Genomic DNA, 13,940 nt, shown 5'->3' with positions numbered 1-13,940 from the left:
CCGGAACAACCTGGAGTTAAGTGCCTTGCTCAAGGGCACAATGGTGGTGGACTTGGGGTTCGAACCAACGACCTTCTGATTAACAGCCCTGTGCTTTTAGCCACTACGCCACCACCACTCCAGAACCAGAACCATTAAGAGGAATCCAAAACTGAAACAAAATGGTTAAATACCTTAAGACTCCCATCCCTATAAAAACTGTAAAAAGATCACATTTTATTTTGTATGTCTTTGACCCCATTTCTACCTAGTATTAAAATGCATCTCGGGTGGCATGTGGTAAGACACATCGCTGTTTACACCTGGTTGGTTAAATGCATCTCCTGTGACCACTTGTGATTGGATTTGGAGGGGAGGGACTCTGTTTCATGATGATATACATCAATCACTTTTTCAATGTGTTACTACATGACATTAAAGCACACCAAAGACAGAAAATACAAAGAAAGCACAAAAAAAGAAGAAGAAGATCCGTGAGGTTCTCATGCTTGTGTATATATCCGCTTTGTTAATTTTACCAGTCGGACCGTTATTTCCTTTTAAACCACTCGTAACCGCCAGTTTAAACTCCTTGTTTTAGTGCAGCAGTTGACTGACAGATGAGGAGTGCTGCTTCGCTGCTGCTGGGATGCATTCAGGATAGATTAGCTTTTACACCTCAAATGTGTTGAGTTCAGATGTGTTTTTGACCACATTCATATATAGTTTTTGTAATCCGATCACAAAAGTTGTAGACCTTGTTTAGACCTTTATTTATTACTGACCAGTGACCACATGTGATCTGACCCCCAAAAACGCATCTTAATACTAGGTGGAAACAGGGTCTTTGAATCTCCCATGTCTCTTACATGGGCGGTGGTCAGACTACTGTTTTTAAATTGTGATTGAAACCATACATCATGTTGCAGTTCCTAATAACATTACAGTCCAACTTAATCACATGATGAGTGTTAATTGTGGACTCTACTTGTAAAGCTGAATCTGATCTTCTGCAAATCTTCTGTGTCTTGAGTTCTGGTCATGTAATGAGATCAAAGGGGCTAAATGGGGCAGAAAGAGAGAGAGACAACCATGTCTGTCTGGCATCCGTTGAGGGGATTTGTTAGAAGGTTGCTTTTACAAAGGACTTTCGAGATCATGGATGGTGTGATGGGGTTCTGCTGTTAGTGGAGAGATCACTCGGGACACCATGGCAGTTAATGTCAGTGTGTTGTCATCGTTAAATTATCTTGCTAGCTAGCTATCGATTCCATTCAATATAAACTTGACATTCTAGATAACATGCGTGTTTGCTTTGGCTTATAAAATGGGTGTGTGACGTTTGCACCAGGGTATGCTGCGGCTCGATGACGAGGCTATTGGCCCTGGCTGACCAGTTTATGGCCCTGGCTCGCACTGGCCAGATAGTGGAAAAGAAGCTTTTCTGCTCTTTTCGCTGGACTCTTCAACTCATCACAAGCAAACAGACGAGGAGAGAGAGCTTGAGGTTGGATGTGTAAAAAGACAAAGAACATGACAGAGAAAGAAGACAAGTGTGAAAAAAATAGAATAAAAGGCAGAACAGTGCTCTCAAACAGGTTGTTGCCGTGGGGATGGAGGTGATGCAGCAGGTTGCCGTGGTATGCTTTGATTTGGTCCAGCTTTGATGGTTGGGCATCTTGCGAGCATCCTGAACCAACGGCTCACTGATATGATGCAGCAGCCTCAGGGGACGCCACGTCCACCACAGCACAGAATAAAACGAAATATCTTCACGGAATGAGAGAGGAGACGCACAACTGCTCACATACTTTCATGTTCCGAGAGATCAAAAATTCAACCCAAATCTTGCATAAGATCAGTGAAGAACCCCACAACAACAGTGGCCAGTGAAAGAAAAGACACAAAAAACAAGGAACTTATTCACTTAAAATTACAGACCAAATAAAAAAAATGGAGCTTATTTTGACATGGTTAGTTTTACAGCGATGTCACACAAGTGATGTGATTTACCTTGTATGAAGACTCCTCCAATCATAACAGGAATGAGTTTGCAGCACTTAAAGATGACTTGTGTAGGATAGTTTAAGTAGCCCAGAGAAGTATTGGACAGGCCCATGGTCCCAACTGTTAAAAATGCAATGATCATGTACGTTTTGCAGGGTATCCTGAAAAACAAGGGTTCAGTAAATGAAAGTCATGATTTCCTACATTTACACTGAGGTGCAGGAGTTGAACTCTCTTGGGTCTGTGTACACCTGATTTTAACATGCATTTTTATGTAGGGATGGGAATCGTAAGAATTTAAAGACTTTATTTATGATTCCTTAAGTACTTTTGAAAAAGACATATTTGGAAATAAGAAATGCATTTTTTACTGAATTCACTGCTTTCAGCAGCTACCAAATGATGAGATCATTTCAGATTGTAACCGAACAGATTATGGTAAAATGTGTTACATAGACTTTTATTTGTTAATTTTTATTAAATCACTAATTACAACAAAACTCATACTGTGTATCTATGTGGATCTACACATTAGGGTAGGCTTTGAGTGTAGAATCAAAAGAACTGGCTCTGGAGTCATTCATTTGGGATTTAGGTTGTGATTATTTATTTATTTATATATATATATATATATAACTATATTTACTTGATATTCCATGTAAGCATAACACAGATTGTTTGTTTGTGCCTCACCAATGTCACAGTTTTATGTTTATTGGTTATTCAAATAAAAAAAAAAAAAAACTAAGAAAAAGGTTTTTTTGTCACTACCCCAAGTTTTCATAAAGGGGGTCAAAATCACTATGCATTTCGTTTGCAATTCTGACTCACAATGGCATTTTTTTTTTTATCAATAAGAATAGCATTGGCATTTTTGTCAAGTAATTTTGTAAATAAGGATTCCTTGACATTCATGGTTTAATCAAAAATATGTTTGAGACTGTTAATTGTTTGTTTATACAGTTGAAGTCAGAAGTGTACATGGCAAGGTACGGGCATTGTGATGACCACTCCAATACCTTGACATTGTTGTCTTCAAGCCATTGTGGCAGGGCGGAGGGCGGGGCTGGGCCATGATTCCGCACACCCGGCCCCTAATTAGACTGATTAAGCCAGAGAGGGATAAAGGCAACCAGAGACGGCAGTCGGACAGAGAGTTACGGGCAGCTCCCCAGCACCTGTGTGTGTTTGTCTTTTTGTTTAAGTGTGTTATTAAAATACTGTTTATTTAAGCCGGTTCTCACCTCCTCATTTCCATTGAAATGTGTTACACTGGTTCCGCAACCCGGGAAGGAGGAGGGATGCACCGTAGTAGAGTCCTCACCAGTACCATCCACCCCAACGGATTAGCTGTGGTCATCAGCCGGGGGAAGGAGGAGCCTGGACGCCTGAGAGTGGAGGAAAGGCCTCCGACCGCGAGTGAAGGCAGGGGCTCCTAGCTGACAACCGATGGTCAGGGCCGCTGCCATGGGCAGAGGAGACCCATACCAGCCACTAAAATGCTGCAAGGTCATAGAACCGGTGACTGCGAGCGGGGAGGACCACTAAGGACTACCTCCGATCTGCCCAGGGAGGCGCGGCTGTTGTTCACTAGAAGGTGGAGGAGTGGCCGAGGACAAGGCTACGGCGTATCGGAGAACCGGCATGTACATTTTTTTTTCTCTCTCCTCTCTCTCTCCCCCACTGCCGCTCCACGTTGGCCTTTACCTCTCTTTTTAAATATTATTATTGTGTGTTTGGTTGGTATATTACTGTTACAGTGTGTAAGTACCACGTATAGTTTTTTGTTATTGTCGTTTCCCCGCCAGTTCTCGCCTCCTCTTTTCTGGGTTACAGCCATTTTGCTTGGGGCCATCAACTTGAGGTAAGCTTGGGGTCATTTGCGACTGCGCTTTATCTTCCTGGCTGATGTCTTGAGATGTTGTTTCAATATAACCACATAATTTTCCTTCCTCATGATGCCATCTATTTTGTGAAGTACACCAGTCCTTCCTGCAGTAAAGCACCCCCACAACATGATGCTGCCACCCCCATGCTTCACGGTTGGGATGGTGTTCTTCAGCTTGCAAGTCACACCCTTTTTTCTCCAAACATATTGATGGTCATTAAGGCCAAACAGTACATTTTTTGTTTCATCAAACCAGAGGACATTTCTCCAAAAAGTATGATTTCTGTCCACACATGGACTTGCAAACTGTAGTATGGCTTTTTTATGGCGGTTCTGGAGCAGTGGCTTCTTCCTTCCTGAGCACCCTTTCAGGTTATTTCGAAATAGGGCTTGTTTTACTGTGGATATAGATACTTGTCTAACTGTTTCCTCCAGCATCTTCACAAGCTCCTTTGTGGTTTTTCTGGGACTGATTTGCACTTTTGAGACAGAATGCCTCTCCAGTTTGAGTGGTATGATGTTGGTGGTCCCATGGTGTTTATACTTGCGTACTATTGTTTGTACAGATGAACGTGGTACATTCAGGCATTTGGAAATTGCTCACAATGAAGCACAACATTTCTTCTTCTGAGGTCTTGCCGGATTTCTTTTGATTTTCCTATAATGTCAAGCAAAGAGGCACTGAATTGGAAGGTAGGCCTTAAAATACATCCACAGATACACCTCCAATTCAGTACACCTATCAGAAGCTGAAAGATTTGACAATTTTCTGGAATTTTCCAATCTGCTTAAAAGCACAGTTAACTTATGGGCCTTTTCCATGGTGGATAGTACCTGGTAACTGATACTTTTTTAGTACCACCTCGGTTGAGGTTCCAAGTGAGCAGAGTCGATACTAAATGTGATGTAAAAATCCTGCAGATCACTGATTGGTCAGGGAGAATCGTCACTAGCAGCGTCACAGGATTTCCGACACGCGGCATCAACCCACTAGTTTTAAAGTTAGAAACAGCGATAGCAGTATCATTTGTTCACGCAACTTTCAAATTGTGAAAAGAAATGGCTGTGCACAAAACCACGCTGTGTTCAATAAACGAGGTGCAGACGAGGTTCGAAACGAAAAAGTCTCACAGGTAGTGTCTCAGCTGTTGGCCACACACAGCTACCACCGGACCTACCAACAGTGTAGGGGAAAGTTAAAAACACTTAAAAGTGACTACAGAACCATCAAGGAAAAGTGGAAGTGGTTCGACCAAATGGACGCTATCTAAACCGGCGAGCAATGGGAGGGAGAGTGCCCTGGACTGGCGTTGATCCACGATGGAGGATGGTATGCTTTGTTACTTTAACTCTATACTCTCCTTGAAAGCTTCACTTTATTTGTTGACCAGCTACTGGAAACTTGCTTCTAAAACAACCAATCCAATTTAACTGTTACACTTTTGTAAAATCACCATGCAACAACTACTTTATGCAGCACAATGAGCTAGTAGCTAACAGCTAGCGGTTGTGTTATTGTTTTGGTCAGTTTGTGTCATGTTTAAGATGATGTCACGGCAGTAGAGGTGGTGCCACGATGATGATTAACCTATAATCCCACCCACGTAGAGATGGCACTAAACTGCAGTGGAAATGCAAGCTCGCGAGTAGAGTTGAGGCGAGTCGAACCGTAACGTTCAGTGAAAAAGTGCCATTAGTGTATGTAAACCTCTGACCCACTGGAATTGTGATAGTCAATAAATGTAAAAAAATATGTGTCTGTAAACAATTGTTAGAAAATATACTTGTGTCATGCACAAAGTAGATGTCCTGAACAACTTTTGAAATCTGTGGAGTGGTTAAAATAAATTTGTTATAATGACTTCAACCTATGGGTATGTAAACTTCTGTCTTCAACTGTGTGTATGCATGCATGCATGCATATATATATATATATATATATATATATATATATATATATATATATATATATATATATACATAAAAAATGTATGCAATTAAATCGCAATGCCCTCGGACCGAAAGAAGGAAGATTCCTGAGAAATGCAAGCTCGTAGTACCACCGGTTTACTCCAGTGGACAGTAAGTGAAACTTCAGCTGTATGGCAGCGCGCCATTAATAGTGAACAAAACAACCCTTCAGCAGGCAGCACAACACAAACATGCGTTACGTTCAAAACACTTGGAGCGCATATTCGAACTAAGGGATCTCAAGACGTGTTAAACTATATAGAACTTCACCCAGTGACCTAACAATTTTATGTTTATGATGCAACGCACCTGAGACGCAGGTGTGACGGGTCCTTAAACAAGCCCTCAACATAAATCTCGAACTGATTGACAAATTCACTTGTGAAATGGATTGCTGTGAACTGTATGCCAATGATTGGTTTATGTTCAATAATATGGTCATAAACAATACATTGCATTCTAAAGCTGCTTTTTGTATTGTCTTATGAATGATTAACTCTTCTGCTACAAGAATGTTATGCATTTGAATTATCTGAATATATATATATATATATATATATATATATATATATATACTACACACACACACATTTAATATTTAAAGATAACTATGTATAATTATTTCATCATTATATATTGAATTATTGTTATATGAGGGGCTTTATCAGCAAATATTTGTATATGCGATTGATTAATCAGGCCATCATGTAATTCATTTGATTTAAAATTGTAATAGATTGAAAGCCCTAATATATATATATATATATATATATATATATATATATATATATATATATATATATATAGAGTATACATGATAACGCATAAAACATTTTGTGTGTCAACTGCTGTTCAGACTTTTTTTCAGACAGATATCATAGCAACAGTTCTGTCAGCATACTGCAAGAACAGACATGTTAAACATTTTTATTTTGTATGTATTTTTAATTTTACATATCTGGATGAAATAAAATGAATGTCACGTCACTGACCCTTTCACAACATAATGTACATCTGTCCCCTCAGTAATTGCATTTTATTTTATATATATATATATATATATATATATATATATAGGGATGGTGGTTTTACAAGGGGGATAGTTTTTGGTATTTCCAGTAACAAGGGGGGTGGCATCCCCCCACATCCCTGTAGACAGTATTTAAGCAGCTAATGTAAGTTGTTTGATCAGGACATTTCAAGACCCAAACCAGTAAGTAAATACGGTTGTCAATCCCAAACACTGACTGTATGAAAGTAGCCATAGAGCTAATATACTTGGATAGATAGCACATTTTAGCAAGTTAGCTTTTTGAGTGTTGTTCTACTGTATTAAATCTGCACGCAACTTTGAGCTCTCTAGCGACATCTGTGGTTGAAACTTAACATTGCAAGCAATTTGAGGAAGAATGCATTAAGTCTGTCGTGTTCTGGCACTGCTCTTCTGTGCGGATGAATCTCATGATTTAAGCGCACCTGAACATCGCCTGTGTGTGAGATCATGACTGGAGCTGAAGATTTAACATGCTATTTTCATGTTGATATTCTGTTATACGATTAAACATTTGAAACTTTTTGAAGCTGTAAACAACACTTTTATTTACATATCTGAAAGAATTTTACACTTAAATCGCATTTCTGACACTACACTCAAAGCACTTTACATAGAGAACAGGGGACTCTCCACCAGTATATCTTAATATGATTATTCAAGTGTTTTATCTACTATTAATGTTGATTCAACTTGTGAAATGGCTGATATGAGTTCAATAGAAGACTTTATTCTTTTTTCCAATATTGTCCAGCCTCAGTTACTAAAGTAGTATATCTATTCAATGCACACAATAACACCGTAAACCAAAAACATAAGACGATGATTCAATAATGATGGAGATAAAATATATTTTATTAAATGTAAAAAAATAGTATGCTTAAATATGCAATATAACAATTACAAGAAGTCAATTTCAGAAGTAACACATATTAAACGTCACTGGACAACACATCACGATCGGTTAACACACAAGTGATGTTCGATTCATAAAAGCATGACAAGCAATATAAGCTTCAACAACCCTACCAGAAAACAAATCCAAACATTAAAGCAGATAAACAACTTCACCAAACGGATAACAGATAATAGCTGTGATGCTGTCCTGAACTGTGAGTGTGTTTCTCCAGTCGGCACTTCTTTCCTGCGTGTGTGGACATGACGTAATGACGTAAGAACGAACGCCATAAACCAGAGATTTCGCACCAAATTGAATTTTTATAGGCTTACCGTAGTGAATCGTGGTAAGGACATTGTTTGAACACTAATTCTTTATGTACTCAATCAATAATGAAGATTTGTTCATTTTTAACCCAAACATCTTACATAGTGCAGCTTTAAATATGCCACAGTAACTGATTCATCCAATAAATTAATTAATCAATCAATAATACTGGTAAATCACGACTTTGGAGTCAGAATCAGAGTACTCAGATGATGATGCTGATCCAGACTACAGACCAGGTAGTGCTGCTGGAGATGAAGATCATTGTGAAAAAGTATTGTGAAGTTTTGTTGGTGTTTCATTGAGAAGCAGATGATGTTTGGATTATTCCAGTGGATAAATCTGTCTGCACTAATTGATGTTTAGGATGTGTTTGTAATGAAGGTTCAGGAGAGTCGGTTCAGGAAAAGTTGCAATTAATTTAAATACTACAGATTTTTTCTTTCTTATTTATTAATTTTTTTACCGGGTATGCACATTAAAAGTGCACAAATAAACATGAATGAAACATTTAAACAGTGGCGTATGATCTAAATTTTAAATTATTGAAGATACAGATATACACAGGATGCTTCAAAAGAACCGACTCAAAAGAGCCATTTGATTTTGAATCAGTCTTCACTGGTTGCACTGTATGTTTTGTAATGTAGATTCAATAGAACCGGTTCAAGCACGTTCAAGAACCATTAAAGGAACTGAAGTCTGAAATCATGAAAATCATTCAGTTCAAGTATTTATTTATTGTTTTATGTAACCGGTTCTGAATAATCTGTGTGAATAAATGTGTTTCTGATGTAGGTCTTGACAACAGAACAAGATAAAGAAAAGATTGTTTTGACGACTTAACAGTTACAGGGGCAAAACTCACCTCCTCCTCTTATCCTGCGTGAGCTGTAACTCCACCAGACCAAACAAAGAGTAAAATCCAAACTGCACTAAAGTCAGATACCAGCCGAATGGTTTAAACCCCTCCACTGAGAATATCAGCTCCTGAAAGCAGCCAGTTTCACAACAGTCAGACATTTCACAAAGTATATACAGTATATAATGCAAGCCTATTCAGTTATTCCAAAGAATGATCAAAACCCACAGACACAAATATATACATTTTGATCACTGACTGTGCAGTGGGTCGTATTGTCACCTGCAGGTAGCCGTAGACAAGGTAAAAGAGGAAGACTCCAGCCACACAAATGAAGAACTGTGTTGGTGTGTTGAAGCTGCTGAGGTTGATGCCCAGCACTCTCAACTCTTCCACAGATTTGATATGAGGTGACATCACCTCTGTGGATGACGGCACAGTTATAGAAATGTGCTTCCTTGAGCTGTAGTTCACCAAACCAAATTTACTACTCATGATGTCTGCAGACTCCTGACAAACCAAAATACACATGTAAAAATAAACAAGGTTACCATAGTTTCCAACACAATACCTTGTTGTATACTGTAACATCACAATAAAATAATATGGGATCTCCTTATAACAGTTTTTAGAAGCTTTAAGAATCTGTTATTGTCTTCAATTGTGTTTTGTTGACAATGGAGTGGTAGTTCATACTACTGTTGTATTTTAGTGTTCTTTTTAAGGTTTGAGACTCTGTGATTACACAAAAGAAGAGACACAGACTTTTCCTATTGAAATTACTGCTATGTGCACACATAAAGACACATGAGGCTAACTTCATGCTTTAAAACAAGTTTACAAAATGGACCAGAAGTTTAAAGGCAAAGTCTGTTTTATTTTTCATATCGTTCACTTGAATAACCCAAACACTTGTAGATAAAATTAACAATGCCTTATATGTTGTATATTTATACATTATTACATTTCTAATTTTGACAACAGTTGTAGCTGAAATCAAATTACCACAAGTTTTTTGTAGCAACAGTAGGCTAACTAAAGCAACTTAAAGTCAGGTCTTCAGGTTTATTTTGGTATATACTGCAGTATTATAATGGAAACTATGGTTACCAAGGTACTTAAGGTTTAAAACTCAACGGCATTTCTCAAAACAACAGACAGACTTTTCCAATTGGAATTTATGCTACTTAATCAGGTGTACATAAGACACATAAAGCACACATTCAGCAGACCACTTAACCTCCTGAGACCTCATGCCCACATGTGGACATTACGTTTTGGCTTCAATATGTGCTATGCATAATTTAATTGAATTTAAACAAACTGATCTCAGTTCAGGAGACTCTAGGCTGCCATTAAAGGATTAAACTTTTGAAGCCCTGAGTCATGTGATAAAACAACATGGCACTTTTCTCGAAATTTGTCTTCGGTAGAAACGGCAACAAACTACATCTGGTAAGAAACCTCATTAAGTTCTTACAACAAAACCTGTTTGAGTCAAAAGAGTAGTCTCTAGTTTCATCCAATATGCCATTTTAAAATCTAAACGGCATGCTGTTAAACACAATGTCCATGTACGTGGACTACAGGCTCATTTTCCTTAATATATCGTATATTCATCCAAAATGTTGCTTTCGGAGACTTTATATGGAGTTAAGGTGAAAATAAGGTGCATTTCAAACTGTTCTGAGACCAGTGCAGACAGACTGGAGGGCAAGTCATTCACTAAACAGGGAGCAAAGGAGCATCCTATAGATTTCCTATGCAGCCAAGTGCATTCACTCCTAACATCAGATCAAAGTTCAGTTTCAAGCTGCAGATTATGTTTAGACCATTATTATTATTTAAGTTTATTTAGATAGGGACAGATACAAATAACGTAGATAAACTTTGACAGTAATCTGATGCATGTATCATAATGTTTTTAGCTATAGCTAATTTGCAACACTTGTCCCTAGAAGGGCTTTTTGGTTAAATGTAATACAAAGATAAAAATGTAGTACAATGGAAAATAATAAAGTAGGATTAAAAAAATATTATACAGAAAGGGCAAATTCAAAAAGTCTAAATATGAGAGCAACACTGTTCCTGAATTAACCACAATTTGTTTTTTTTTTTGAAGATGTCCAATGTCGGGATACATTTCAGTTGGTCTGGCAAAGAATTCCATAATTTTGCCCCTTTCACTGAAACAGCAGCCTGAGCAAATGATGTTCTACAGAAAGGGATGTTACAGTTGACTTTAAAAACAGATCTGGTGGGTCTAATACTTTGCTGTCTTGTTATTATTTTGCAAAGCGATAGTGGAGCAGCATCATTTAAACATTTGAAGACCAGTTTAACCAGATGCAGAGAAATAAAATTAACAAAACTACTTTGAATTTGGCAGTGATGGTACCTTATTCTCTTCTTGTCTAAAACTTTCAAGGCTCTGTTGTAAAGACACTCTATAGTTTTGACTGATGACTGATGAGCTTGAGACCATGTGGTTAAGCCATAAGATATATGTGAAAGAATCATAGAATTTAAAAAAGTAAAAGCACAGTCAAGAGTCAGACAGTTTCTTATCAACATAAAACAGCTCAAATTGGCCCTAATGGTTTTACAAATTTTCTTGATATGACTTTTAAAATTCAACTGATAATCTATGTTTATTCCGAGATACTTCACTTCAGGTACTTGCTCAATAAATTCACCATTAATTTTTATGTTCAAGAGTTGTGTTGGGGGTAGTTTTTGAATAGAAAAGCAGACAGAGTTTTTTTTTTTTTTTTATATTTAAAGTTAAACGAGATGAGGCCAGCCAAGATGATATTCTTTCTAAATTAGCATTAAGTTTGTCAGCCACAGAAATACAGGTATCAGCAGATGCATACACCACTGTGTCATCTGCATACATCAGTAGACCTATATCTGGACATACTACATCCGGCAAGTCATTAATATATAAACTGAAGAGTATGGGTCCCAAGACCGTGCCCTGAGGAATGCCTGTTTTAATTTTAAGAAAAGTGGATCTCACACTATTAATCACAACACACTGTTCACGGCCCTTTAGATATGATTCAAACCAGGACAATGATTTTTTGGATATATTGACCTTGGCTAATTTTGAAATTAATATGTTGTGATTTACTGTATCGAATGCTTTTTTTTAAATCTAGGAATACAGCACCAGCTACATTTCCCTGGTCAAGTGATTGTTTGATATTTTCAGTTAATAGACAGATTGCGGATTCTGTGGAGTGGTTGTTCCTGAATCCAAATTGTAGAGGACTCAGATATTGGTTTGTCTCAAGGTAGTGCATGAGTTGTTCTGAAACAATCTTCTCTAAAACTTAGATAAAGCTGGAAGAAGACTGATAGGTCTATAATTACAAGACATTTTGTCATCTCCTGACTTGAAAATCGGTATTACCAAAGCATTTTTCCACCCATCTGGGAATTGCCCAGATTTAATGGAAATATTAATAATATTGGTGAGAGGCTGGACCAGAATGCTGCTATATTTTTTTAGAAAAGCTGTATCTAAATTAAAAATATATTTCGAGAAGGTGGTGTTTAGGTCCTGTATAGCTTTCAAAACAGTTGTCTGACCGACCTCCCTGAGCTGGAATGAATTAGCTTGATCTTCGAGCAAGTCTACTGTTATTAAGCCTATATCATTGCAGCATGGAAAGCTTGATGCTAGGTTGTTAACAGATTGTATAAAAAAGGTATTAAATTCATTAGCAACTTGTGTGCTATCTGTGATGGTGTGTTCACCTATTTTAAGTTCATATTTTGTTTGGGTGACGTTACCCTTTGGATTTAGTAGGCTGTTTAATTGTTTCCACATTAATTTGCCATTCCCTTTAACCTCTGTTAGAGCTTGAAAATAGTGATTTGATTTAGACATTCTAAGTTCTTTTACAACTTGGTTACGCAAACCTTTAAATAATTTCAAATCAATGTCCCTTCGGGTCTTAATAAAAGTTTTCAGGGCAAGGTCTCTTCTTTTCATCAGTTTTCGATTGTTATCGTTCATCCATGGTAGCTGAAATTTTCTCTGGGATTTCTTTTGCTTTTTATCAACAATACTCTCAATAGTGGACATAAGTTTATTACAGTAATCGTTTATTTGATCATATTGTTGAAGCTCATCCCAGTTAACAATCTTTAACTCATTTTCAAATTCAGTCTGCTTTTTACAAGGGATTTCAAATTTAAATAAGTTCCTATTTGGATTTAAAAATCTAGTCATTCTTTTCTTTGTCAGTTTTCTTGCAATTCAAATCATATTATGATCAGATAGACCAGTGACTAAATTATATGTTTTTATGATTCTATCAGGTTTATTAGCGAAGACTAAATCTATCAGTGTTTGAGTCTTCCTGGTAATACGCGTACGGGTTTCAATCATTTGAATAAAATTATGTTTGGATGCAAGATTTTTCAGTTTTTTCCTGCAGTGTTTGTCTATCCAATTTATATTAAAATCACCGAAGACAAGCACCTCGTTCTTGTGCTTAAAATTTTTAAACATCGCATCCAAGTTTTCACAGAGCGTTGTAGTGCGTGTTGAGGGAGGATTATATACCACTAAAATCTGAAATTGCATATTTTGCGACAATATTACATTAATGCATAAACATTCAGTTGACATATCAACAGTTGGATACATTTGCTTTGCATTAAATGTGTCCTTAATATATATCAGTACACCCCCACCCCTTCCCACAGTTCGGTCTCTTCTAAAACATGTATACCCCGGAACATCAATTATGCTAGTTGGAATTTTATCATGCAGCCAAGTTTCGCTAATACATAGAAAATCGATGTTGGACTCAGACAACAATATTCTGATCTCATCTTGCTTGGGAAATAGGCTTCTGATATTTAAATGACCTCCTAAAATACCTTTAGGCTTTACAGTGGAATCCCAGACCACTCTGGCATGATTTAAAGTCTGAAAGAA

At 37.4% G+C, this 13,940-nt stretch overlaps 1 protein-coding gene across 4 annotated transcripts in view; it reads right to left on the bottom strand.

The window, feature by feature from the left end:
• LOC127634953 (adenosine 3'-phospho 5'-phosphosulfate transporter 2-like) overlaps window positions 1-13,940 on the bottom strand; it is a 31,317-nt gene that overhangs the window by 6,938 nt on the left and 10,439 nt on the right. For all 4 annotated transcript variants that reach the window (XM_052114725.1, XM_052114724.1, XM_052114726.1 and 1 more), the window contains 3 exons: window positions 9,266-9,493; window positions 8,990-9,111; window positions 1,993-2,147 (listed from right to left, as the gene is read on the bottom strand). In XM_052114725.1, coding sequence (XP_051970685.1) covers window positions 1,993-2,147; window positions 8,990-9,111; window positions 9,266-9,493 — 505 coding nt within the window. The remainder of the gene's footprint in view (window positions 1-1,992; window positions 2,148-8,989; window positions 9,112-9,265; window positions 9,494-13,940) is intronic.

Source organism: Xyrauchen texanus, chromosome 42, assembly GCF_025860055.1.
Source record: "Xyrauchen texanus isolate HMW12.3.18 chromosome 42, RBS_HiC_50CHRs, whole genome shotgun sequence".
Classification (NCBI taxonomy): Eukaryota; Metazoa; Chordata; class Actinopteri; order Cypriniformes; family Catostomidae; genus Xyrauchen; species Xyrauchen texanus.
Note: the sequence above shows the minus strand (reverse complement) of the source record. Positions and strands in the feature narration are given on the sequence as shown.